The sequence below is a fragment of the Falco cherrug genome, chromosome 4 (genome assembly GCF_023634085.1).
Source record: "Falco cherrug isolate bFalChe1 chromosome 4, bFalChe1.pri, whole genome shotgun sequence".
Taxonomy (NCBI): domain Eukaryota; kingdom Metazoa; phylum Chordata; class Aves; order Falconiformes; family Falconidae; genus Falco; species Falco cherrug.
The window spans coordinates 53,861,603-53,889,231 of record NC_073700.1 but is presented as its reverse complement, the minus strand read 5'-3'; the positions used below and the strand labels follow the sequence as shown (position 1 = coordinate 53,889,231).

General features: G+C 43.6%; 1 protein-coding gene across 1 annotated transcript in view; it reads right to left on the bottom strand.

The window, feature by feature from the left end:
- Nucleotides 1–27,629, bottom strand: part of OBSCN (obscurin, cytoskeletal calmodulin and titin-interacting RhoGEF) — a 184,253-nt gene that overhangs the window by 86,031 nt on the left and 70,593 nt on the right. Inside the window, exons 36-56 of the mRNA XM_055709071.1 lie at nucleotides 26,231–26,497; nucleotides 24,504–24,770; nucleotides 23,869–24,132; nucleotides 22,674–22,940; nucleotides 21,341–21,607; nucleotides 19,696–19,959; nucleotides 18,678–18,944; nucleotides 17,534–17,797; nucleotides 13,231–13,494; nucleotides 12,628–12,891; nucleotides 12,073–12,336; nucleotides 11,283–11,546; nucleotides 9,507–9,770; nucleotides 7,890–8,156; nucleotides 7,253–7,516; nucleotides 6,391–6,657; nucleotides 5,085–5,351; nucleotides 4,124–4,390; nucleotides 2,611–2,877; nucleotides 1,167–1,439; nucleotides 384–650 (exon numbers count right to left, since the gene is read on the bottom strand). Coding sequence (XP_055565046.1) covers nucleotides 384–650; nucleotides 1,167–1,439; nucleotides 2,611–2,877; nucleotides 4,124–4,390; nucleotides 5,085–5,351; nucleotides 6,391–6,657; nucleotides 7,253–7,516; nucleotides 7,890–8,156; nucleotides 9,507–9,770; nucleotides 11,283–11,546; nucleotides 12,073–12,336; nucleotides 12,628–12,891; nucleotides 13,231–13,494; nucleotides 17,534–17,797; nucleotides 18,678–18,944; nucleotides 19,696–19,959; nucleotides 21,341–21,607; nucleotides 22,674–22,940; nucleotides 23,869–24,132; nucleotides 24,504–24,770; nucleotides 26,231–26,497 — 5,586 coding nt within the window. The remainder of the gene's footprint in view (nucleotides 1–383; nucleotides 651–1,166; nucleotides 1,440–2,610; nucleotides 2,878–4,123; nucleotides 4,391–5,084; nucleotides 5,352–6,390; nucleotides 6,658–7,252; nucleotides 7,517–7,889; nucleotides 8,157–9,506; nucleotides 9,771–11,282; nucleotides 11,547–12,072; nucleotides 12,337–12,627; nucleotides 12,892–13,230; nucleotides 13,495–17,533; nucleotides 17,798–18,677; nucleotides 18,945–19,695; nucleotides 19,960–21,340; nucleotides 21,608–22,673; nucleotides 22,941–23,868; nucleotides 24,133–24,503; nucleotides 24,771–26,230; nucleotides 26,498–27,629) is intronic.

Genomic DNA, 27,629 nt, shown 5'->3' with positions numbered 1-27,629 from the left:
AAGACCCGAGGCACTAGGAGTGTTTAGGTGCCTTACTTGTCAGCTGGAGCTGAGTGCCCAAGTCTGAGCACTTGGACTCGAGTACCATTTTTCCAGGTGGAGCTGCAGTTCAAAGGATGGTTAAGCATCAAAATTGGTCTCATTCTAACTTTAGTTCTGAGTGACCAGAAAGAGGTCCTTGGGGTGTAGAATTGTGGAAGCAGTTACTGCACATGGGTTCGTCCATGTTCATTGCTCAGGACACCACAGGCTTAACCTCTGAAAGCAAAAGGACTCAGCTAATTTATGCCAGCAAAGTACATCTGGAGTCGAGGACAGCAGACAGCACCCTCTTGCTAGGGCCAAGCTAAGGAAGTGGAACAAGTTTCTCATCTTAAACCTACCTTTAACAGTTAAAGTGGCTGTCGTTTGTTCGTTTCCATTATCACAGGTGTATTTGCCCGAGTCTTCTGGTTTTAAGTGATAAATCTTTAAAGTATGGATTGCTCCTTCCTGCCTGATTTCATACTTGGAGCTCGGGGAGATCACCTGGGCACCCTTCTTCCACTTCACCGTGGCATTGGGCTGGGAGACCTCGCAGCGGAGGATGGCTGTTTCTTCCTCCTGCTGCTCTGTGCTCTGTAATTTCTCCTTGAAGACTGGAGGTGGCACTGAAATGACAAACACAGCGAAGGCATTTACAGTCACCCTCATCTTGTTTCCCTGCAGTGTTAAAGCTACAGCTGAACGGTTACTTTAACTCCTGTGTTATGTATTGGGGGGGTTAAAACAAGCTTCAAAGAGGGAAGGAGGAGGATGCTTGATTAAGAATTTCTTCAAAGCAATGGTTAGAGAAAGAAAGACTCCAAAGAACAAAAAGCAAAAAAGGAAAGAGAGAGTGGAAGCAATGAAAATTACAGCTCTATCAATACAGCTACTGGAGTCAACCTAGTAATTTCTTCAGCAACCAGTGAGCTTTGGGACCCTGGTGACACATCCAGTCTATCCATGGTGAAGACAGTCTCTGAGACTGCATCAGTACATCACACATGTTCTGAAGCACATGCACCCTGCTAACATGAGCTAACAAGGGATGAATGATGGCCTTGCATTTACTACCAGCATAGGCAAAACATCACCTGTTCTCACCAGTCCTGTGTCTTTCCCACATCACAGAAAGCCCTCACCTTTTACTGTGAGCTCTGCCGTTGACGTGTGGGGTCCCACTCGGAAAGTGATGGTGCCAATGTCCTGCTCAGTCACCTTCCTTAATGTCAGGGTGTGAATTTTTCCTTTTTCCACTGAGATCTCATTCATTTCATTATTTTGCAGAGCAACATCCTGTAGCTTCCATTCAACATCTCTTGCATTCTCATGAGAAACCTGGCACCGAAACGTGACATCATCGCCTTCAACCACCACCATGTCCTTCAGGCCACTCACAATGGTCACGTCAGGCTCTGCAAACAGTCCATCAGTAGTCAAGCCATGAAAGGGAAAACAAGGATCAAATAACAGAATTATCAAATAATACAGGGTGGAGTGGATGGCTGGAAGTCATCTGGCCCCACCACTGCTCAAAGCAGGGCCAGCTTACAGCAGGCTACTGGGCACCTTGTCCAGCTGAGCTTCAGGTACCTCCAAGGATGGAGATAGCACAGCCTCTCAAATCATGTTTCAAACCCTGCTGGTTCATACTTTCACCATACTTGGTAACACAGCCAATACCTTTCAGCTGGTGTTTTATCACTTGCCCTTTTTCTCAGAGATATGTTACATACTGATTTTTTTAATTACATGTATGATACTGTAATTGATGCTGGGTGAATAATGCCGAAATCAGGAATTTGAAATTTGTTACATTTGGACTTGGGTATCTTCACATAAAAACATTAGAACCTGCTCCCTTCTACTGTTGTTTTGCAAAGAGACTCGCATATATTCCATGCCAGTGCTCCAAATTGGTTGAGGATCTGCTTGACTCTGTGCTCACAGCAGGACTTACTGGATTAGTGTGAGCACAGGGTATTTGCGCTTCAGTTTGCTTGAGCCCTGCTTCTAGCACGGCTGAGCACCTGCATATCTGTGCAGAGATCATCCAGACAGCCTGCAACAGGCAGAGGCTGTGTGCACCCTGAATCTGCTGGAGGATACCAAAGGAAAAGCAGTGCCATCTTCACCTGAGCACACACAGTACATATTCATACAACCGAGGTCACCATCTGCATGAAAAATGGTGCAGTGAGGCATAATATCTACAATATTGAGTAGCCTGTAGAGATGCTAGTGGTGATCATTCCACACTCGTGGGCCAACCTGAAAGCAAGCTCTGTCTGTAATGACATTAAGGCCAGATGCAGCTGCCATGTGACTGGAAGCTGGGGATGAACCATCTGTTCACTCACACGAGTATGATGTCAAGCAAATATTTCAAGCCATGAGTCAAAAATTACAGCTACCTTTTTGTCTGCTGTCCACCAAATGAATCTTTGCTTAGGTGCACCATTGACCATGATACCCTTCCTACGCTCTGTGTTTAGCACAGTTGTCTATCACAATAGCAACGGTTATATCGCAAAATCTAAACATCCTAAAGTGATAAATCCCCTTGCCCCAACAAATGGGTCTTGCCTTTGACAGTCAGTTTTGCAGAGCTCGTCTCATCTCCAGCCTTGCAGGAATACTCCCCTGCATCGCTAGGCTCCAGGCGGTGAATGCGCAGCTCGCGGAGGGTGCCGTCCCGCCACATTTCGTACTTGGAGCTGGAGTGAAGAATGGCCCCATCTTTCCTCCACTCCACCTCTGCTTTGCTAATGGAAATCTCACAGCGCAGCCTGGCTGTTCCTCCCACTTCCGCTTCTTCATTCTTCAGGTGCTGCTTCAGCTGGGGTTTGATGGCTGCAAAATGGAAAACAATTAATACATGATCCGTTCACTCAAATGCCAGCTCTGCACAACTCTGCACGAGACACCTGGTGTTGGATGCTGCAGAACAAATTTGCGTTAAGTCGCTATATGGTAACAACAACCCTTTTTTCTCTATGAGCAGACCTGTATTCTGTATATCCAGACATAGAGGAGGATCAGAAAATCCCCTAAATATGTTTGTTTCGTGTAGCGCCAAGGGCATTGACATGCCTTTTATGCATCTGCTCTGGATAGTGGAAACTGCAACATGCATCAAGATTTTGGCTAAGCAAAACCTGGTACTTTCTGAATGAAAGTAGTGTGAATCTGTTCATTTTTATAGAAATACCCATGACATCCAACACCATAAATGATGTAACACTCTAAACCCATTTCTGATTTCTCTGCTATCTTTTCAAGACCCTAGACTATCAAGTGTGAGTCCTCCCAGATGACGCACAAATGGACTACATTTATAAAAGCTGGGCATGGAACAGCTCAGGCGACAGCTTGTAACTGATGAAAACAAGAAGGGAATATCCATCATGTGCATGTGTGAGCAGCTGTGGAAACAGGAATCTCAGTGCTTGTGCCTCCTGTCCAGACCCCATCGTGATACGTAAAGCAAGCACAGGGCTCCCTCCCTCGGAGCTGACCCAGTGGCTGCTTTGTGGGTCAGGATCAGCCAAGAGGATGCGGTTTGAAAGGCTGTGGCTTAGATCAAAGCCACAAGTTCCACCCAACAGTTCGAGAGGACCACAAACATTACACAGATGGTGATTAACCACAGATATTATTCCTGGGTTGTTTAAACATAGCGTTCTCAAGACCTTCACAGGAAGGCATTGCAAAAATTGAAAACAGTGAATTTTTGAAGTGCTTTTGTAAATTACTTACGATTAGTTATTGATTCCACTGAATCAGCAATTAATGCAAAGTGCCAAAAGTAAAGATCTATGAGAATTTCAGACCCCCCATGTGGCAGAGTTTCTTGCTTTCATCACATCACAGGAAGGAGTCAATACACTGTACTGTCTGCTTTATAGGCTTAAACAGCCGTTCTACAAACCCTGTCCCACAAGATCTACTTTTCTATATTCTGGTTTATGACTGGGCACCTGCTTTCCTCGTTAGCTTAACTTTTGGAGGAGGTTATTCACCAATAAATAAAAGAGTATCATTCACACAATTTCACAAATCTCCTTCATCCTCTGTTCCACTTTGGTGCAACGCTAACCATTCACTCTGAGGACTGCTGTGCTCTGCTGGTCTCCTGTATCACACGTGTAATCAGAGGCATCTTCTGGTTCTACATTATGAATTACAAGTTCAGCTGTGCAACCACTTAATTTCATTTCGTATTTGGCGCACGGGAAGAGCTCCATGGTGCCTTTCCTCCATTCCACTGTTGCATTATCTTTTGTCAGCTCGCACTGGAATTTCACTACAGCTCCTTCTTCTGCCTCCTTGTCTTTGAGCTCCTTTTTGAAAAGAACTGGCAGAGCTAAAGGGGGAAAAAAAGAAGCAACAGGAGCTTTTATTGAAGCCAGAGTCAAGTCCTGGTTAACACAGTTAGACCGACATTTTGGAGAACAAGATATTGTGCTTTGCAAGTGCTATATTCCTAGGCAGGATCCAGGTTTTCCAATTTGCCTGCAACTACTGGGAGATCTTGCTGCATCAGAAGCAGCCATCTGCACTTACAATATTTACTTCATTTCTTGACTCAAATCCTTCCCAGGTTGAATCCTTTGAATGAATTTATCCTTCAGTTCACCTAACAGTGATCTCAAGAGTAAAGAAGTTCAGAGTTCCATGGACAGCCTTGACTGATCGCAAAGGTTATTGTCAAGTCTTCTGAGATTTGGAAGAAAATCTTTTTTTTAAATACTTAAGCCGCATGTCATGTGAAATGTCCAAACATTACAGTAAAGCATTGCCCTTTCTTTAATTTCTCCCCAGCCATAAAGCTAGAAAGTTATTTCTTCTTAGAACCCCAAACTGAATTGTAACACTGGAAGAACAAAGTACCATCCTCTTCCATTCTCATTTAAAAAAAAAAAAAATCTAGTATATCAGTTGAAAGGGAAAGTATTTATAGGGGGGAAAATCATGTACTTAAAAACATTCACATTCAAACTGTTGCTTTGCATGTCAGATGGAATCTATTGCTTTAGGAGTCAGCTCACACCACCTACCTCTCACATTTAAAGATGCCTTGGTTTCCTGATCCCCAGTATCACAGCTGTATTCTCCTGTATCTTCTAACTTAAGATTATGTATTAAGAGCTCTACCAGGCATTCCCTCTGCCTCATTTCATATTTCTGGCTGGGCTGCAGCCCCACTCCTCCTTTCCTCCATTCCACTGCAGCATTGGGTTTCGACAGCTCACAGCGGAACGTAGCTGTACTTCCTTCCTCTGATTCCTTATTTTGTAGGTGTTGCTTAAATGTGACAGGCAGTGCTGCAAAATTTGAGAGGGAAACGTTTTAAGAGTGTTTTGGTCCGAAAAGGACACAATCCTACCATCATTCTTTGGAAACGGCCTATTCTAGTGATTCCATACTCCTTGGGCTGCCAGCCTCTGTCTTGGTAGCATCTTTCTTGAACCATTATGTGAACCAAGAGCTAAGGACAGATGGTGAAGTTAGGAAAGAGCTGGTCTTAAAGAGTGCTCCATAGAACGGCCTGATTTGTGATCTGGAGTTGGACTTTCCTGTGGAAGTGTCTCCATGACAACTATGGAGGCTTTAGTTAAAGATGACTGGGACATGCTCTCTCTTACACGGACCCTTGTTCCTTAATAAAGGTCTGCAAGTTTTCAGTATTAAGCCAGGAGTATTTTCCCCCCAGATAAAGCTTCTATCAACATATAAAAGATCAAGTTACCATTCAAAACGCAAGGAGAGGCAGTAAAGTAAAAGATGACTAATAAAGTGATAAATGGGAGAGGAAATTCAGATTTCAGGCAAGGTCTTGCTCTAGATGGTGGAAGGAGTGGAGGAAAACAGATGTGGATGCAGTGGTCTGCGGTCAGAGTTTACACCTGAGGCTCAAAGCCTCAAGTAATAATATAGCACACTCACATGTTGTAGAAACCTATTATCCCCCAACTGTTGCATCTCTTATTGTCCCAGTCAGGCATTACATCCAATTAGGCATTCCTTATGCCCACTGAAGCACTCAACAACCCAAAATAACCATCAGCCTGCCTGGCTTATTTTCTGTTATCCCATTCCCAGATGCAGCCACACTCCCTGTGCTCAGAGGGCAGGAGGGCTTATCATAATTTGACATCATGACAACATTTAATCGCTTAGATGCTGATTTATCACTCCAGATACTGCAAGGAGAACCTTTCTAACTTGACCAAGTGTCATGCTGAAGTAGAATATGGATGCTGGCAGGGACCAGCAGCAGAACAAATAAACGACTGTAGGGAACACTGAGAGATGCTCCTTTCACTTCATCGCTATTGAGCCAAGGGACAATACTCTGCCTACCATGCACGGTTACCACAGCCGTTGTCTGCTGGTGTCCAGAGTCGCAGATGTACTTTCCTGAATCATCCAGTTCTAAGTCATAAATGACTAGTTCAGCAGTGGAGCCCTCCTGCTTCATCTCATATTTCAAACCAGGGTAGAGAGTAGTATCTCCTTTCCTCCACCCTACCGGAGCCTTGGGCTTGGTAAGCTCACACCTCAGTGTTGCTGTACCACCTTCTTTTGCCTCTGTATTCTGAAGCTCTTGTTTAAAAAGTGCTGGTAGGGCTATAAAATAGAAACATAACTTGCAACATACTGCAATTGGGGTTTAGGAAAGACAGATAAGAAAGAAAACGAAAGCACCAGAAGAGCTTTTTTGCAGATCTCTCTAAACCTCAATGCTCTAGATTCAAAGCACAAGGCTAATTCCCCAGAGAAGTAATAGGAATACTTGCAGAACAAGAAGAAATCGATTTCAAGAAGTTACATTTGGCATGAAGTACACAGAAGCTTAATCTAATTTATGATCTACACATGGCAGAATATTTTTCCTACTATAAAACTAGCCAACATGTTGCCCTGATCACTGAAGAGGTATTCTGAAGGTCAGCAGGGAGTTGTAAGAGTTCAGAGTCCCTCTTTAGGCAGGCCACTTGCAAGAGAGATTACTATTATCCTGACAGCAACATACTGAGAAAATGCACTTGGTTCTGCATTGCAATTCCCATTTTCTACCTGGTCACTCCATTAGGCTGTACAGACCGTGCTATTCTGCACACCTTATCAATTGTAGTCTGCTCTTCTCCGTAAGTGACACTAAGCCACAGGTTTTATTTTCAGAAAATACTATAAACTTTTCATTTTTTAATATTTTTTTTACCATTGACTGTCAAAGTGGCAGTTGTCTGCTGATCTCCACACACACAAGTGTAGTCTCCAGTGTCCTCCACATCCAGCTCATGGATAATCAGCTTTGCAACAGCACCATCTTGACTCATTTTATATTTGCTGCTTGCTTTGAGCACCTCCTGCCCTTTCTTCCACTCCACCGCAGCAGGTTTAGTCAGCTCGCAGTGCAGGGCAGCTGTCCCACTTTCTACAGCTTCTAGGTCCTTCAGGGGTTTTTTGAATTCTGGAGGCAGTGCTGAAGAGTAAAGGAGTTGTTACCACAGAGAGAATGAATATCCCTTAAAAAGCAGCTGGATGAGGTCCTGGGGGAGAGGATGCATGGTGCGCTGCTGAGCCCTGATCCAGGTCAGTGGAACACAGTGGTAAAATCTCCCCTGACTTCCCTGGACACTGCATCAGGGCAAGGAGAGTGGTAAGAACGAGAACAGTGGAGGAGGGCAAACACCAACGATCTTTTCCCAATTAAAACACAAGGAGGAAGCACACAAGCAAAGCCCGGAGGAAGACAAAAGCCCAAGCAAACGGAAGGGGAATGGGAACGGACAATAGCAACAGAGACTTGGGCAGGTCTAAGGGCTGGAAGACCTCAGCCCTAAGGATTACTTTACCATGCACTCTTAAGGCAGCTGTGGTGGTCTTGTCTCCACACACACAGGTATAATCTCCAGTATCACTCAAGTCTAAATCATGAATGACCAGCTCCACTACACAGCCCTCCTGTCTCACGCTGTACTTGTTGTCCGAGGTGAGGGCGCAATGGCCCTTCTTCCACTGAACACGGGCAGACGCCTTGCTGAGCTCACAGTGCAACGTGGCCGTTCCACCTTCTACTGCTTCCTTGCTGGTCATTTCCTCTTGGAAAAACGGAGGCACGGCTGAAGGATGCAGGTAAAAAGTATTACAAGCTGAGGATATCTCCGGGAATGGGAGAGAGTAGGAAGTGACAGGGGAAAGTTGTGAAGGTTATGGAAGGGCAAGCATTAGCAATAGAGGAAAGAGAAATGAAAACCTCCTAGTGGGAACATACCCTAACCCTTTTGGGTTTATGTTGGCTTCCTACTAGTAACTTGCACTGTCCTCAAAAGATTTACACTGGCTTTCTACCAGATTCCACACGAGGGAAACTAAGAATATAATCTCCGAGCTCCTTAGTTCACACGTGTTGGTGTCTTCCACAAACGTCCTGCCTTTGTACTCCTCCTTCCTACTTACAGAGCAGCTGTGCTGAGGTATTGGCACAGCTCCTTACTCATCATTATTCCTTCTGCCTTGAGATACCCTTGCAAAGATGCAGCCAGGGCTCACTGATTCTTCTTGATGACAAATAAAACCTCCAGATGCTGAATCCCAGCCTGTGTTCTTGTCTCAAAACGTATTTTCCCCACTTAATTCTAGTACCCATTGCAATTTGTGTCCTTGACATAGGTTTGGTGACTTTCACATATATCCCTCTATTAACTTGGTGGGATAATGGGATATTCCACCTGTTTAAGAAGGCTGGGTATCTCAGATCCCAAATTAGCGTCTCACTCCATCGTAGTACCTCCAAGTTAAAATATCCAGGCTAGAAACCAAAGCTAGCCTCCTTGATCTGGCACATTTCCCATCTCCAGCAGTGTCAAGCTGAAACACCAGTTCTGTTTGCACAGCAACCAGTTCTTGCAACAAAACAAAACCAGGAGGAGGTCACAGAAGGAATTTATTCTTTCCTTCTTAGAAAATCAGTCTCCAATGCAAATCTAGCTTTGTGCAATGAAGACGGAGGTTATGGGCACAAACCCCAATATAAACATAACTCAGTACAGAAGAAATAATAACACAGCCTTATTCTGGATATTGCTTTTTATACCCTGTACTACATTAAAATGATAGGTATTAAAAATGCCAGAAAGAGATGGCGAAGAAAAAAAAAGATTTGTGGTTTGGAGAATAAATAAAGGAAAGCAAAGACAAAAGAACAGTGAGTTTATATACCAGGAAAGGAATGCCAGAAGGGAAAGATGAAGGGATACCAGGATTGTGTTTAAGAAAAGGAAAAGACAGAAGGATGGCACAGAAAAATGCAGACCAGTATTTTCCGAGATACACAGCCTGCAGGTCAAGGGCAGGGAATGCTTTCAAAGGAATGGACAGTAAATGAGGTTGGAAAGACAGACACGGCAAATCAAACACCTTCTAGTAGTGGACAGATGTTTCCAGTTAGGAGGTCAAGGTAGTTTTTTTACCCTGTACTGTTAAGACAGCTGTAGTCTGGTGCTCTCCACACATACAGGTGTAGTCTCCTGCATCCTCCTCAGCTATTTCATGAATCACCAGCTCTGCCTTGGTCCCTTCCTGCCTCATTTCGTATTTATCACTCGCTTTAAGAATCCTCTGGTCCTTCCACCACTCCACCAGAGCAGCCTTGGTGAGCTCACAGTGCAGGGTGACTTCTCCACCTTCTTCTGCTTTCTTGTTCTTCAGCTCTTCCTTAAAGAGTGGTGGCAGAGCTGAAGGATGCAACATGGACAAACGGTCATCAGAAAACCAGAATTAAAATCCCTATTTCTTTTTTTTTTTTTTAAATGCTTGGGATTACTTCCCTTCATTCCTCCTTTTCTCAACCCATTATAGGCATGCTCAGCTGTAGCAACGTTCAGGAACTCTGAAAGCATCCTTATTCAGGTGTGACGGGGTTTCACTTACCATCAGGGACCAGTCCCCTGGGCGTCTGCTGGTTTTCATGGTAAAAGAACAATACAGAAAGATCCAGATCTCGGGTCAAACACCACTGCTGGATACAGTACTATTTTACCTCTTCAGGTATGATTTTCTTGGAGGTGGGTTTTCTTATCTTATGGTTTGTTTTTACTAAAAACTTACAGCTCCACCTACATGAAAGCAGCCAGATTTCAAAATAAAATGACTTCCAGTTTTAAATTGAAGTTTGAAGGGCCATTACATGTAATAAGAATTTGAGATCCTTACTGGTTTCCATTTTGAAAACTGTAACACCCAAAGACAGAATAATCTGCAGGAAATAACCTTCAGGAAAATGAATTTTTAATGGTCACCCACAAAAGTGCCTTGTGCACAGCTACTGTAAGAGGGTATGGAATGCAAACAGGGCTCCCCAGATGCCTCAGAAAATACCTGAGTCTCAGGAAAGCCCAGGGGAGGGTCAGAAGTTTTCTGGAAAAAGCTGAGGGAACAGAACTGGATCCCTGACCAAGTAAGCCACTCAGAGCTAAGGACTGTTAGTCCATTAAGATGGATGCTCATTAATCAGAGGGAAGCAGAAGATCAGGTAATGAGATCATTAACATAACACAAGGATTTATGTATGGCTTGGTTTATTGGGAGCTAGCAGGATAAAGAGTATAACTTCTAATAACCTGTGTTAGTGTGTTGGGGTTTTTTTAACCCCTAAATGTCGAGGTAGCCCTGGCCCCCATGTAGAGGTGCAGACCCTGGCAGATCTAGGTTAGGGGTAAGGAGCTCTGGAATGGTAACTGGTATCTCATTCTGCCTGTCTGACTTGGTTAAAGGTTCTGGTATCCTCAGAGCAACCGTGGCCAGGTCACGCAGCAGAGCCACATCTCCTCCTCCTCCTCCTCCTCCTCCCCTTCTCCGCTCCCCCCCCCCACCCCCTTTCTCCTTTGAGCAGAGCTCGGGGAGCAGAGGGCCTGATGGACCCTAAGTGTGTGTTTGGGAGAAAACTGTGGTTGGCTGAAGTGAACCAGGGGAATGAGGGGTGGAAAAGAGCTGGAAAATAGAAATGTCCAAGAAGAGGAGATATAGACAAAAAGGAACATCTCGTTTTGTCCTTTTCAAGGAGGACAGATTAATAGTGATCCAAAAATTTGCCCTGAGTTATTCTGAGTAAAAAATGAGCTCTACATAGAATGAAAGAAGAGAAAGGGATAAAATCAAAGACAAGTTACTGACCCAGGCAGAAACAGCTGAATTTCAGTGATGTCTATCTACAGAGCTATTTATCAATTTTAATAAGGTCTTTTTACCATGAACTGTTAAGGTTGCTGTTGTCTTCTGGTCACCACACATACAGATATAATCTCCAGTATCTTTTACTTCTAGGTCACGAATGACCAGCTCTGCAGTGGTGCCAAGCTGTCTCATTTGATATTTGCCACTTGCTTTGAGCACTTTGGATCCTGTTTTCCACTGCACTGGAGCTGTTTTGGTTAATTCACAACACAGACAGACTGATGCTCCTTCCTGGACTTCTTCATTCTTCAGTTCTTCCTTGAAAAGCACCGGCAGGGCTGGGAATGGAAAGTCAGTAGACAGTGTATTTAAACCAAGACCTCTGCATTTGTGATCAGCATCGTGAATTCTCATCTGAAGTTCAAATCTGGCCAAGTTGTGGTCTTTGGCCACTGAGGTTGAGGTTATTGCTATGATGACCTGGGAAACTAAATCTAGCTATGACAGTAAGAAAAGTAGTGCTGAGCTGACAAAGTACAAGAGGCTGGATGGATTCAAGATGCAATCTAAGGAATTTCTCACAGGGCCAGCCTTCATGGGGGCAGGACATCTCAGCTGGTCTAACAGGAGCATTTCCTAGGCCCTATTCCCTTAAACTTACAACAGAGCAGTTAGTCTGCATGGAGAAACAGTCATGTGCTCAGCTCCCTTTTCAGGAAAATCAGACCCAAATTAAATGTCAGAATGAGAAGTTCTCCTTTCCTGAACACAAATTAATTCCTAGGAAAGGGCTGATAGGTGAACAATTTGTACAGCAACAGGATGTTTCAGAGAAATAAACAGTCATCTGCAAGATGAATTTACCATTCACTGTCAGAGAAGCTGTGGTGTGTTGGTCTCCACACACACAGGTGTAATCTCCCGCATCTTGCAGCTCTAGATCACAAATCTCCAGCTCAGCAAGGGCATTATCCTGCCGCATGACGTATTTTTCACTTGCCCTGAGTATTTTGTTTCCTTTCTTCCATGACACAGCAGCAGCCTTGGTCAGCTCACAGCGCAGGGTGGCTGTTTGGCTTTCCATGGCTTGCAGGTCCTTCAGTTCTTCTTTGAAAAGCACAGGCAGGGCTGAAGGTCACAAAACAGACAAAGAACATCAAAAATGACACGTGGCACACAGGTGACTGGAGGGATGGGGCGGTACAGCAGAGAACATTTTAGGGTGAAACGTTTCCTTTCCTCCTAATTCTGGGACACTGGACAAACCAACAGACAGAAAGAAAAAAGCAGCCTGGATGCAACCAGGTCTTAGAGACAGCTTACAAATTTAAAGAACCAAATCCAGCCACAGGTGAACACACAACCAACACGCGATGACCCGGCAGAGAAACACACAATAATACAGATATATGTTTTTACCATGCACTATCAAGGCAGCTGTTGTCTCGTGTTCTCCACACACACAAGTGTATTCTCCAGCATCTTTCAGTTCTACGTCATGGATAAGCAGCTTCATGACCGTGCCCTCCTGCCTCATTTTGTATTTGTCGCTGACTTTGAGCAAACTGCTGCCCTTTCTCCACTCTACGTGAGCAACCTTGGTCAGCTCACAGCGCAGAGTGGCTGCTTGACCTTCGGTTACCTCCTCCTCCTTCAGACTCTCCTTGATGCGTGCAGGCAGCGCTGAGGATGCAATGGGCAGAGGGTTAACACGGAGCAGCAAACACAGCCTCCTGGTGAAGGGCAGGGGTGGGGAAGGAAAGGCAAGGGTATCACTGAAGAGCTGTCTTTGGGCCTGATCTTGCATCTGTTTTAGGGACCAGGTCCTAAAAACCATTTAGTATACGGAACTGGGGTGAAGGTTTTTTCCTTTAAACCACAAAATGCGAATTAATCTCATGACTATGACATGCAAAGTCAGACTCAGAGGAACTATGCCGAGATAACAATGAACACAGAGAAAAAAATGAATTCAAACCATAAGCTTGCTAATGAGGACATCTAGATGAAATGGGTTATTACCGTGTACTACTAAGGAAGCTGTGGACTGCTTATCCCCACACACACAGGTATAATCACCAGCATCACTCTCATTTAGATCATGGATCACCAGTTCTGCAGTGACATCCTTCTGCCTCATTTTGTATTTCTCGCTAGGTTTGAGTACTGTGTGTCCCTTTTTCCACTCCACTGAAGCGGTCTTGGTCAGCTCACAGCGCAGGGTGACTGCTTTACCCTCCATGGCTTCCTCATGTCTTAACTCTTCTTTGAAGAGAGCAGGAAGGGCTGAGAAACAGAGGAGCAAACATTTTCAGAATAAGCGGGTTTTGGCCACCAAAAAAATGAACCTGATGTTTATCAGTATCTATCCACACCGAGTTATTGACATGAGGATTATCTCACAGAAGGAAGATACTCCTTTGTATCATAGACACAAGAGGGTCTTATACAGTGGGTAAATTTGCCGATTTGTTTAGATATGTATAGAGAATACACAGCAGGAATGGGAAAGCTTCATGTATGGTCAAAACTAACTTTCTTGGTATAATTCAGCCTGGGAAATTGATATAGAAGGTTACACCGTGTTCAGGGAAAAAAAAAACTAAAGGAAAAAAATGAAAAAGTTTTACCTTACGTGTTAAGGATGCTTACAGACCTAGCCTGAGAGCTAAAATGAGGGTGAAGAGCAGAATCGGAGAGACCTCTTGAAAGTGCTTGGGTAACACTAAAAAGCAAAAAGAAGGACGATGTCTCCATTGTGGGAATCTGTGATAACACCTTCTCATCAGCAAGTTCCGGTGCATCCTAACGCCCCATCCCTTTTGGAACAACTAATAGGATCATTCAGAGCATAAGACTGGACGGTCACGTGGTCATATGTACTGTGGGAGCAGCAGGATGGGGCAATGTCTGCTAAGCCTTGGGAATGGGGTGGGAACCACTTTTGCATATAGAATAGAGATGAAAGAGCAGGAGGGGAGGATCTCCAATTCCTGACTGACCAGCAAGAAATAAGTATTTGAGATAACGGATGTGGAGGATGATGGGGCAGTCACCAATTATGAAGCAGGAAAGTTCATCAATTTTAGAAGAAGTAATGATGGAGAAAAGCAAAAGGAAATTATGCAGGCAACAAGAAAGGAAGCTATAATGAGTCAAGAATTGTTACTTATGATCAAGCTGAAGCAAAAAAGAACAAGGTAGTTCGAGACAGTGGAAAAATCCTCAAAGAAACAATATTAAGGGCATAATTACAAAGACTACTTCACAAGGATCATCAGGAATAGCCTGCCTAAATCACAAATTCTTCAGTTTGCGTTTCTCCTGAAACTCCAGAGACCTATAAAATACAGGAGGCTTAGATGAATGCGAAAGAAATACTACAGAATGTAGAGGCAAACCCAGAAAGGCCAGGCTCCCTGCATGTCTTAAGAAGGTCAAGGGCAGTTCCCCATTCCTGGACTCCATCACCCCATGGACAAAGAGACCACCATGAAAGAGGGGCTGAAAGGTAATCTGCAAAATGATGCTGATATCAAGTATCTCCAGACACAGCTGTATGTAGTCATATCCAGCAACTGGGTGACACGTCACTAGGCCAGGAGCTTTCTGTGTTCTTTCCTCACAGTCCTACTTGTGGCTCTCTGCATCAGAATATTAGGATGCAAAACCCAGGAAACCTGGCCAGCCTGAACCAGAAACCCAGAAATAATACAATGACATTCTGTAAGTAGATTAGAAGGAAGAAAAACAAGGGAGAAGTTGGTCTGTCTCTCTTTCAGGAATGGAAATTGTTGGTGAGACACATGAGGAAGCTGAAGCGCTTAATACCTTTTTCTTCTTTAATAGTAAAGGTTAATGACAGCTAAGGAAGTAACAGGAATTCTGGCTAGAATCAGGGGAAAAAATTATTAGAAAATATTTAAGTAAACTGAATATTCTTGAAGCACCTTGGTGTGATGAAATTTGTCCTGGAATACTTAAGCTACAGGCTCAATCGATATCAGACATTAACAGTTACACTGGAGAAATCAAAGAGAATGAGTGATACTCTACAAGCACAGAAAAAAAATAGAAAAAGTCTTACATATTGAAATATTCACATTTAGTTCTTACCATGTAAACCAAGAGTCTAAGCTGCTAGGCAGTGAAGAAAGGTCCAGGTAAAGTCAATGGAGCCAAGAGAGCTATCTGCTGATCAAAAGTGGATGTCTACTGTAAGGTGAACTGGCTGTCTCCCTGACTTCCATCGGCTGTGTTGACTAGGTCTCCATTGACAAAAATGTGAATTTAGGAATACTCACCAGCCTCGATCTACAAGCTGAATCCCATTCACAGTGCTTGTCTTGGACAAACAGAGAAGAGGGGGGCGGCCGAGAGAGGGTCCAAGGAATTATGGCCATTTCAGCTTAACTGTAATTCTTTGGAAAATATTGTAGCAATACACTTGGACTTGCCAAGAGGGTTTCTTTTTATGAAGAAGTGGACCAGTGTAATTTTTCTTGACATAGATTAATAAGCTTCACTGATAGAGAGACACAGTAGATGCTGTACACTCACTTATTTTGGTAAAGCTTACTTTAACTTAGTATAGGTGGAACTATAGTAGGAAGCATTGATTTGAAAACCACAGTCAAAGAATATTCAATTGTGATTTACACTCACAATGAAAGAATGAGTTGAACAGAACTCCTTGGTACTCTGGAGTCCAGTATTATTCAGCATTTTCTTTAGTGACTTGACAATGAAAGGCAGAGTTGTCATTACCTTTGAAAATGATCTCAGGGTGGGAAGGGAAAGAAGGTGAGGGCGCTTTGTTAGACTAGATTAGGATATGGGAGATCTTGATAAGTAGTGATGAAAAAATAGGCTGCAATTCAGCAAAAGCAGGTACAAAACACTATTCAGGAACAACCAACAACAAATACTAGATGGAGAACAACAGGCAGCAGATCTGCAGAGATGTATTTGGGGTTACAAGAGATCATGGACCAAATGCAAGTAGAAAAATGCAAGTCTGAGGTGAATAAAGCAATCACCATAATAGGGATGTATAAAATGGAGCGTCATAGGCAAGACACATGAAGTCCTTCCATCCTACTCCACTCTGGCAAAGCCTCAAATGGAGCGCTGTGTCTGCTTTTGGCCACCACAGTTCTAGAAAGATGTGGATTAACTGAAGATGTTCCAGAAAGCAGCAAAGATGATCTGAAATCTAGCAAACATCACTAGTGAAGAAAGAGAAAAAGGAATGAAGATGCTTAGTCCAGAAATGAGGTGACAGAAGGGGACATGATGAAAGTTTTAAAATCTGTAAAATAGTTTCACAAAGATGAAAAATGCAAGTATTTCTCCATTTCTACAGGATATGGAACAAGAAGTAATGACTTAAGCCAGCTTGAAAAAGACTTCTGTTGAAATTAGGAAGAACTTTCTGGCAGTAATGACAGCTAGGCAGTGGAATGAGCATCCAAGGGAACTGCAGATTCTTCACCACTGAAGGTGTTTAAGTGCAGGCTGGCTAGATAGAGGTGATGGCAACTTGGGACTCAAAGGTGGACTAGAAGACGTGTAGAGGTCCTTTACAATTCTATTTTCCATGGTTAAATTGGAAATTCAAGACAAATCATCCTTCTTTAATTGGTAAATATGAAGATAAATTCTGGGCAGTAAAGCAAAGCAATTGACTCATTGACCTATTGAATTTCCAGGTGAGAGAGAGGGCTGAAACTACTCCTTACTGGCCTGTATGAACAGTGGAAATAATATTTCCCTCTCCTCCAAGGGAATTCTGCTGATGGAGTTGACTGAGGACCATGAAGTACTCACACTATAATGCTGAGTATTCTGCAATACCAGAGTACAAACCTACATGAGCCTTGGTTGGAGTCATATAGAAAAGTTGCACTGACTCCAGTTTTGTTTGCATTATTTAAAATCACCTGTCAAATCCTAAGGTAACTTGAAATCTAAGATTGCTTTTTTTTAGGAAGTATGAATGTTCCTGCTGCTCCATCTCTCTAGGCTCAAATCAAAAGTAGAACAAAGAATGCAAGCATGTGGCATCCTTCAGTGTGGTGCAAAGCAGTACAGCCGTGCACCAACAAGAGCAAGGAGAAGAAAACAGGGAAAATGTTAGTATAATCAATGGGACTGCAATTCTACTTAGAATTAGATAAAAATCACCATAAATCAAGAAACTCTGTTACTAACATAATTAACGATGGCAAGATTAGAGAAAGAACTGATTGTGTGTCAGTACTGAGGTTTGCAGAGGAGGCAGGAGAAACATCACACAAAAATGTCCCATTTTTGTTTTCTTTACCATGCACTGTCAGTGCTGCAGTAGTCTTCTTGTCTCCACACACACAGGTGTACTCCCCAGCATCCTTGACTTCTAAAGCATGGATCAGCAGTTGTGCTGTAGTACCTTCCTGTCTCATAGTATATTTTTCACTCGATTTGAGCACTTTATGTTTCTTTTTCCACTCCACCGAGGCAGCCTTAGATAGCTCACACTGCAGAGTGGCTGTTTCACCTTCTGTGGCTTCTTCATTCTCCATCTCTTTCTTGAAGTGCGCAGGCAAGGCTGAGGAGTTCAAAATGAGCAGAATGTATGACCACGGCAGCTATTCAAGCAACCATTTATCTGTGGTCTGTCAACCACATGTGACGAACAAAGCCTTCCCTAATCAAGTAGGATTGATAACCACTCTGAGAACCATAAAACAGTGACTTTGGAAAGCTGGACAACACCTTATTTATAAGTCAGAGCTTTTTTTATGGTACAGTCTAAGGCATGAAATGGAGAACCATATCAGCCAACTTCTTCAGACTCCGCAAGACTGAGCTCTGCCTTACTTTGAGTATTGCCTGACACAGTGGAAAATAAAGCCTAAGTAGAGTGTCTAAGTCAAATCATTACTGAAAAAGTTCATAAATGAAACTATAACTGAGGCATCAATCTCACTATTCCATGAGATTTCTTCTTAGATAGTGGTTCAGCAAAACTCGACCATCAAATTATTCTGAAACACTGAAAACTGTATCAAAAATCTCATCACCAAACTGCAATATTCTCAACTTTATGATTGTAACATCTTTACAACCAACATCACAAATACAATTTTCCTTTTTTAGCAACTATTACTGAATATGAGCATCGAAGAAATTAACATCTGAATTTTTTGCTATGAACACCTGATCTGTGCCTGATATGACAAGTGCGTTCAGGCATTTATGCCCATGTCCAGCCACATGTTGCTACGTTCATCAGAAACAGTGCTGTAATTTCGAAGCTGATACCACTATGCTCTTAAAAAAAAACCAACCAGCTGGTTGAAAATAATCCACTTAATTTGTTGTTGGTTTGGGTTTTCGGGGGTGGGGGGGGGGTGGGGGGGGGGTGGGGTGGGTAGGTTGGGGGTTTTTTGGGTTTTTGGGTTTTTTTGTTGGTTTTTTTTTTTTACCATTCACTTTTAGTGCAGCAGTGGTTTTCTGATCTCCATAACAGCATGTGTAATCTCCAGCATCTGTCAGATCTAAATCACGGATCACCAGCTCAGCAGTTGTGCCCTCGCATCTCATGGTGAACTTGTCACCTGTCCCCAGGGCTCTGTCTCCTTTCCTCCACTCCACAGCAGCTGTGGGCTTGTTCAGTTCACAGCAGAAAGTGGCCGTGCCATTTTCTGTGGCTTCCACATTCTTCAACTCTTTTGTAAAATGCGGGGGAAGGGCTGAAGATCACAGGTGAAGAGAGAGCACTTTAAAATCGGGGAAATACTGTGTCTTGACTGCTCCACTGGATTAAACCCCTTTAATCTCTAAAAGTTTTAGAATACACAGTACCCAAGAGGTAAACGATGGTTTCAGGGGCATCCCTGCCTTATGCTTTGCAACACAGCACCTTCAGCATGCCACAACTGATTTGGAAATCAACATTGTAAAACTATAATTTCAGTACTAGAAGGTATGCTTTAAAGGCATTTTAAGACATAACAACAGAAAGCTGATCCCAAGCTTTCAAAGAACTACGCACACTTCTGTTTTAAGATTAGATTAACAATTAAAATGAATGCTATGTTGTTTAAAATTACAGGCTGCAACGTATCGTTCTCGCCTGCCTTTCTCATTTGTTGTCATACGACAGCACCCTTCAATTCCATTCAAGAACAACAAGTGAAATCTCAGTGACGTGACCTAAAGAAATTAATGGAAATACTACAAGTGCTATTTATGACTGGACTTCACCAAGGGCTTCGTTATCCACTTCCATATTCCATTAACAGGGAAGGGCAGGGACTGTAAAGAGTGTATGATACTATTTATCAGTCCTAAGCAAAGGATTTTCAGTGAAAGATAATCCCAGTGGTTGATACAGCTGTCATAGCAACTTAAAATAATAGATGGGCTCAAGACCAGTTTGTGATCCTGCATGAGATCACCAATGTCAAAGCAGAAAACTCCTATTAAACTTATGTATTTTACCATGCACCGTCAGGGATGCAGTAGTCATCTTGTCTCCACACACACATGTGTAATCTCCCGCATCTTGTTCCTCCAGGCTGTGGACTGTCAGCTCAGCAATGGTATCCTTCAGTCTCATTTTGTACTTCTCACTAGGCTTGAGCACCTTGTGCCCTTTCCTCCACTCCACCGGAGCAGGTTTAGTTAGCTCACACTGCAGAACAGCCGTCCCGTTTTCTGTGGCTTCCATACTGACAAGTTCTTTTTTGAACAGTGCAGGCAATGCTACGGGATGTAATATAAACAGAGGGGACGTCAAACTGTTAATCGGACCTCAAGGGATGTAAAGCTAGGTCCTGAGGCCAGCCCTTCCCTGTTACAGGGAAACAAATCATAGTCTTGAAAACTGCATCTACTAGAAAACTACTGCAGGATCTCACAAGGATAATTGCCACAGTGACCTGCTTCTAACATTGACTTATGCAGCATGCTTATCACTTCCCAGCTAATTCCAGTATCCTCTCCTACCTATTTCAGTCTGAAATCATCTATCTTGAATGTTAATGACATGACTTCTGCTTGAAACTCATCACCCTGGATGTCAGCACTGCTAGCTGGAGATCTCTACCTTTCCTGACACCATCATTTTTCTTTCTGGGCCAGAAACAAATTAGTAACGTAGCTTCAAGTGCACCTTTAAGCCACAATTTTCAAGAACATAATGGCTGTAATAGCAGGAATACGGGGAGGGGCAGGGGGGGTTAGCGGCATTCAAGAAGTTGCCTCATGGGGTGCTTTTACTAAAGTAAAAAGGAAGCGACTTGCACAAGGAAGAAAGCGCTAGCTCAGAGGAGAGGAGGAACAAAAGTACCTCCAGCTGGGAGAACGAAGAGGAAGTAAAAGCATGCAGAAAATCTGAGGAGAGCATTTTGCCTCCCCAGTTTTGCCCCTGTCCTTAAGAAGCATCTTATCCTTAAGATACAACTCAAATAAAACCTATTCTTTCCCCATCCTTGGAAGCGTTCAAGGCCAGGCTGGACGGGGCTGGGAGCCACCTGGGCTGGGGGAAGGTGTCCCTGCCCGTGGCAGGGGGTTGGAACTAGATGGTCTTTACAGTCCCTTCCAACCCAAACCACTCTAGGATTCTATGATCTATTGGGACTGTATGTGAACTGCTTCTTCTGGAATAACAGTTTGGGGTGGGTTTTTTTGGAAAGAACCATTTCCTTGGCAGAATATATCAATGTCTTGCAAAAGAGGTGGACAGTCATTCCTGAATGGAGAAACCTCTCACTAACTGAGCTCAGCATTTTTAAAGAACTTCCTTTCAATTTAAGCACTGAAACCCACTGACATCAGTGAGACACAATGACAAACCCTCCGAGAATAACCTCACTGCTGGAGGTCTGGTCACTCTTGGCCTTACATACAGGTGCCTGTTTCACCCTTAAAAGTTGAAGACTAAGATGAGAAATTCTCATGACTCTACTTTGCCCTAAATCCATCAGTTTCAAACTAACAGAGAGCGGGAGATGGGAAGAAACACAGCCAGCAGACCAAGAAAATGCTACAGAATCAAAACATCAAAGCAAGTGGGAAAGAAACCTCTCAGAGAAAAGGGATGTCCTTGAGATACCGCTATCATAACGGAGAACGGCTTTTTTACCATGGACTGTCAAGACAGCCGAGGTCTTCTGATCTCCGCACACACAGGTATATTCTCCTGTATCTTCTACCACCAGATCTCGGATCAACAGCTCTGCAGCAGAATCTTCTTGTCTCATCCTATACTTATCACTCGGTTTGAGTGTCTTGTCCCCTTTTTTCCACTCCACCGGGACACCGACCTTGCTCAGCTCACAGTGCAGAGTGGCTGTTGCACCATCTGTGGCTTCTCTGTTCTTCAATCCTTCTTTGAAAAATGCAGGCAAAGCTGAAGGACAGCAACATGAGCAGTGAGATGTAATGCTCCAAAAAGTTGAAATTAAACATCGATGTTTCATTTTCCTTTTCCCTCTTATCTTGTGCTGATTTATCAACACAAGAACATAGATTCTCAACTGTTTCCACAAATCAGTATGAGGAAAGAAATGTCATCACCAGCAAAGGATTCAGTGCTTGCAATAATCCGTAGAGGTATTTCACATGTACTCAGAGTCAACAAATCAATACAAATACAGGTAGAAAGTCCAATTTTTTCCTATGAAATTTCAAGCAAAAAGAATAGATACTACTTCGAAATTTCTGAAAAAAATTGGTTTTCTTATATGACTTTTAAAACCATTATGGAAGGATGTTTGCTGGTTTTACGCATTGAAACAAACAAAAAGATACTGTACATTAAAAATAATGAAACACTGGAGTTTCATTCTTAATGTCAGTTTGAAATGAAATTGTTCATTTCAATACATGGTGAGGAAACAAACATTTTCACCTGAACAGACATATCCTTTCAAACATGTCAGTTGCAGTAAAAAACAAAGTTCTCCCTGAGAATGGTCATCCCTTGGAGGGTCTGGCCTTGCTTTACACAGGACAGTAACGGAATGCGATGACAACTGGCCCATACGTATAAAAGCATCCCATTGTCCCAAGAATGGAGTATAAGAATAAGATTCCAGGGAATAACCTCACCTTTCGGAATTTTATGAAACCTTAAAATCCCTAAGTCGCAATCCCTTTGAGGCAGCCCATTCGAATGGGTGTGAGCATAATGGGGAGTCTAATAAAGGAACTTTCAAAGGAAAAGCAAAATGATGGACCCTAATTAAAAGAGTAGCAGCAACCCTGGCTGCTTATACTCTGAGCTTGCACACTGATACCTCTCTTGTGCCATGCACCCCGGCTGCACTGACGCCAATGGGAGCATCGGCATCAGCGGGCTGTGGATAAGGGTCTGACAGAAGGAGGGAGATGGAAGGGTAACAAGGCATCTGTTAAAATGAACAGAGCAAATGGGACAGTTACTTTTAGTATGTATCTTGTTTTGTTTGTTTTACCATGTACTGTTAAAACTGCCATAGTCTGCTGGTCTCCGCACACACAGGAATAATTTCCAGCATCCGTCATTTCTAGATTTTGGATTATAAGCTCAGCAACAACACCTTTGCGCTTCATTTTGTATTTGTCATTTGATTTGAGGGTCTTGAATCCCTTCTTCCACTCCACGTTAGCAGCAGCCTTATTCAGCTCACACTGCAGAGACACGCTTTTACCTTCTGTGGCTTCTTCATCTGTCAGTTCTTTGGTGAAAAGAGCAGGCAGAACTGCAGAGTAAATGCAATACGGACACAGCATCAACACCAAGAAAGCCTGACCCACCTGCTCACCCTCTTATCTCCCTGAACCTGCACGTCACTGAAGCCACAAGACCTTCACACTCCAGGATTTCATTCCAATCTCTAACATCTCAAAAGACATTTCAGTCTGATTTTTAATTTTTTGGTCCTCACACTTCAGAACTTGCTTTTAAAGCAAGCCCGTTTATCGGCAAACTTAGTTGACAAGCCTGTACTTCATATACCATAAAATCACACGGATAAAATTAAAGGCTGTGTTTTAACGTGAGATCCAGAGCTTTTTGTTTCCCTTGAGAAAAACAGTAGTTCTACAGAAGTGCCTGATTCATGGCACTGTCTGTATTTTTATAAATAGAGCTCCTTAAAACAGAGCAGTTACAAACATGCTGTCAGCTTTCTGCAGAGATAAAGTATATGCTTTGGACGAGTTAAGCCAAAATTGGTTAAAAAGGTCTGGGAATAGCAGGAGCATAAAAAGGCTATTTTTCATGAAGACAGTCCTTGTGGAGCACCCTACGCTGATGAAAACATGTTCCTTTTAGAAGCAACAAGTGTAACAGTCTACTAAGTTACAAAAGGTAAATTATCATTCCCACTTTTTGGTCAATCCCTATGGGAAAACTTTTAAACAAGCAGCTACACAGGACTAGGGAGATTGTGTTGACTTGGGGACCTGTACTCCACTTGTCATTTGAACATAGTCCCTAGGAAGGCAAACAGCATAGCAAGGAGGCATCAGGTGAAAGGACAGAGTGAAAGAAAACAGGATAGAAAAATTAATCAGCAGGGGGGAGGACAGAGGTATACAGGGACCAGAAGAAACAGGAGAAAAAGAGGAAGAGATCTTGGAATTATACCAGTTTACTTGGGGTACGTGCTGAGAATTTCTTTTTACCATTTACTGTCAAAGCAGCTGTAGTCTGTTGGTCTCCACATACACAGCTGTAATCACCAGCATCTGCCAAGTCCAAATCCCGGATCATCAGCTCTGCAAAGGGACCTTCCTGCTCTATTTTGTATTTTTCACTTGGCTTGAGGACTGTATTCCCCTTTCTCCACTCAACCGGGGCCGATTTGCTCAGTTTACAGTGCAAAGTGACTGCCTCCCCCTCTGTAGCTTCCTTGTTCAACATTTCTTCTTGGAAGAGGACAGGCAAGGCTGAAGGATGCAATACCAATAGAGAAGGAATCAGCACCAGATCAAAAAGGACTGGACACTGCTGTGAGTTACTGGGCTGCAGTGCATACATTTAACCAAAACCGCCCTACTGCTAGGTGGGTACAGTTGAAAGGGGGGTAAAACCTCCTAGAGCAAAAAGAAAGAAATTAGAGAAAACAATATACAACATAGCCATGCTGTCTTCAGCAAAAAAAGCGTAAGGGAATATTCTCTAATAGGGCAACTTTGGCACTACAGGGCCAAGAACATGGAACCTCTACAGAATCACACCAACCAAACTTCGGATGACCAGCAAATGCTGTCAAATATACTAAGTTTGGGGCTTAATGAGAAACACAGGTGGAAGTTACCATTCACTCTCAAAGCAGCTGTTGTCTTCTGGTCTCCACACACGCAGGTATAGCTCCCAGCATCCGTCAGGTCTAGGTCTTGGATAACCAGCTCAACAAAACGCCCTTCCTGTCTCATTTTGTATTTGTCGTTTGGCATCAGCACCTTCCCATCCTTCCTCCACTCGACCGAGCCCACCGCCTGGCTCAGCTCGCACTGCAGTGTGGCCGTCCCGCTCTCGGTGGCTTCCTCGTTCCTCAGCTCTTTTTTGAAACGGACTGGCAGGGCTGAGAGATGCAGAATGAAAAGGGATTGCAACGCAAGACCCTGCCCAGATCTCTGGTCAGAGGCTGAATCATGATTCATCGTATGACTACCTAAGCCTTACTGTAACAGCATTAACCTTTGAGCACATCATGCCTTTTTTTTTTGTGGATGGCAAAAAGAAATCCCTATTAAATTGTTCTGTCAGAATCAAAGTATTCGTGATCTTGATTGGGATCATGCATACAAACGACACACTCATCCTCATCATGAAAAGTGATGAACACTCCTTAACTGAAAATTCCAAGGAATCTTATGTTTCCATACTAATTCAGGAAAAATTACATGCATGTCAGCACCCTTCACTTGAGGAAAGGTAAGACAACAACACAACACACACACAGACATCCAACACTGGGCATAATGAAAGCTGATCACGGATGGAGATCAGGGAAAGGAGTGACAGGGCAACATGAAAGAGTGGCAGGATGAAAAAAGTAGAAGCAGGACATGACGGCAGGTGGTGTGAGGGAATGTACAGAGAGGAGGAGGGAAAAGATGGGGCAAAATGTTCCAGAGTTTCACAGGTTATTTCTGACTTTTTACCATTCACTGACAAGGCTGCTGTGGTTTTTTTAGCTCCCCACTACACATGTATAGTCTCCAGCATCCTTTGGGTCCAGATCATGGATCTGCAGCTCAGCCACCGTGCCCTCCTGCCTCATCTTGTACTTTTTACTCGGCCGGAGAAGAGTGTGCCCCTTCCTCCACTCCACAGGAGCCTCTCTGCTCAGCTGGCATCGCAGGGTGGCTGCCCCACCTTCCACAGCTTCCACATTCTTCAGCTTTTCTTTGATGAGCACAGACACAGCTGAGGAATGAAGCATTCTCGTTTTGCTTTAGGAGAATCATTACCAACTGGTGACCTCACATGGGACTTAAAGCCAAAACTAACTCTCTTGGCACAGCTGTTAAGCTCTGACCTACCTGCACTTCTAGGACTCTAGTTGCATTTACAATAGCACACCAGGAGTTTGGGAGGAAATAAAACCAAAACAATTATTTTCTAATAATCAGTAAATCAAAGTAATTACCATTCTGCTGCCCAAATGCTGTTGGTCACAGGTGCATAAGGACTTGCTGAGGAAGTGTAGAAAAGAATCACATATTTTTTAACAAAATGTATAGCTGAGGCCCTTCTTACCTCCTGGCTTAGAGCTCAGACAAATGCCTCTATCCAGAGCAGAAAGCAGAATTATTTCAGAGAGAAGAAAAGATATTTCATTATCAGGTATATTTGATTATTATGTTTTAGCATAAAGTTATTGTCCTAGAAAACAGAGAACACAATGGTCCCAGCCAAAGCTGCCTTTTGTTTGTACTGATCCCTTTTTTTCTCAACATTCACTATAGATGTGCAGGGGCTAGCAGGACCATGGCCAGGACAACAACAAAAGGTCACAAGCAGGTGTCTTATTCCTACCATGGATTTTGACTTGGGCTGTACTCTGCTGGTCTCCAGTGTCACAGGTGTATCTTCCCGCATCTTCTGGCTCTGTATTATGAATCACCAGCTCTGCCACTGTCCCCTTCTGCTTCATTTCATATTTGGCACTTGCCTGGAGCGTGGCTTCTCCCTTCTTCCACACCACAGCGGCATCAGCTTTTGTGAGCTCGCAGCGCAAGGAGACAGATTTCCCTTCTTCCATTTCTGTGTTCTCCAGGGCTTGTTTAAAAAGGACAGGCACAGCTAGAACACAGAACCAGGGATTAGGACATGCCCTCTTGACCTGCTGTCCAAGTGGCCCATGATCATAAAATCCTAGAAAGTTTTGGGTTGGAAGGGCCCTTAAAGACCCCCCAGGTCCCCCCCCCGCCACACGCAGAGACCCCTTCCCCCAGCCCCGGTGGCTCCCAGCCCCATCCAGCCTGGCCTTGGGCACTGCCAGGGCTGGGGCACCCACAGCTGCTCTGGGCAGCCCGTGCTGGCGCCTTGCTGCCCTCACAGGGAATTTCTTCCTAATAGCTAATGTAAATCCTATCGCTACAACAAGCCCTTGTAAAAAGCCCCTCTCCAGCTTTCTTGTTGGCCCCTTTAAGTACTGGAAGGCTGGAACAATGTCTCCCGGAGCCTTCCCATCTCCGGGCTGTACAACCCCAGCTCTCCCAGCCTGTCTGCACTGGAGAGATGCTCCAGCCCTCTGAGCATCTCGTAACACTCCAACAGATCCATGTCCTTCTTATGTTGGGGGCCCAAGAGCTGAATGCAATCAGCTGTCACATCTTAAAACCAGTCATTTTCCAAATGAGCAGAGCAGCCCTAGACCCTCCCTTGGCTGCGTGGCATCAAAATGATTCTGCTTGGGAGCAGGATGAAACCTCTCCCTGCAATGTTATCATCTCACTGTGGACTCCTAGGAGTATGGGGGAAGTTTCTCTCACTTTTAATAAGGATCCCTACTGAGTCTTCTGGGAATCCTCACCTAACAAATTCCCTGCTGCTGCAGGGCTCCGAGACAGTGTTCATGTCCTGTACCTCTCCTGCTTTCTGCCCCAGCATAAACTACATTTGCTATACTACTAAAGGTACTGTATTTTTTAAGGCATTTGGGAGTGCAGATGACATCCAAGAGCCTTTAAAAAAGATGGTTTCAGGAGTTTGGGGTTCTAAACATCAGTTGGACACCTGCAATTTGCCATTTGCAAATTGCCTGCAATTCTGTTTTCATGTTCTTGTGCTCCGACACTTCTGCATCTTCATCTCTAACTCAAGTCTGGATCACAGCCATGTAAAATAGCTGATAGGTCAGGAGCTATGGCACATAGGGTATAGAAAATGAATCCTCTGCACTTATTTGTTGCCCAGTGGGAGATAGCACTGC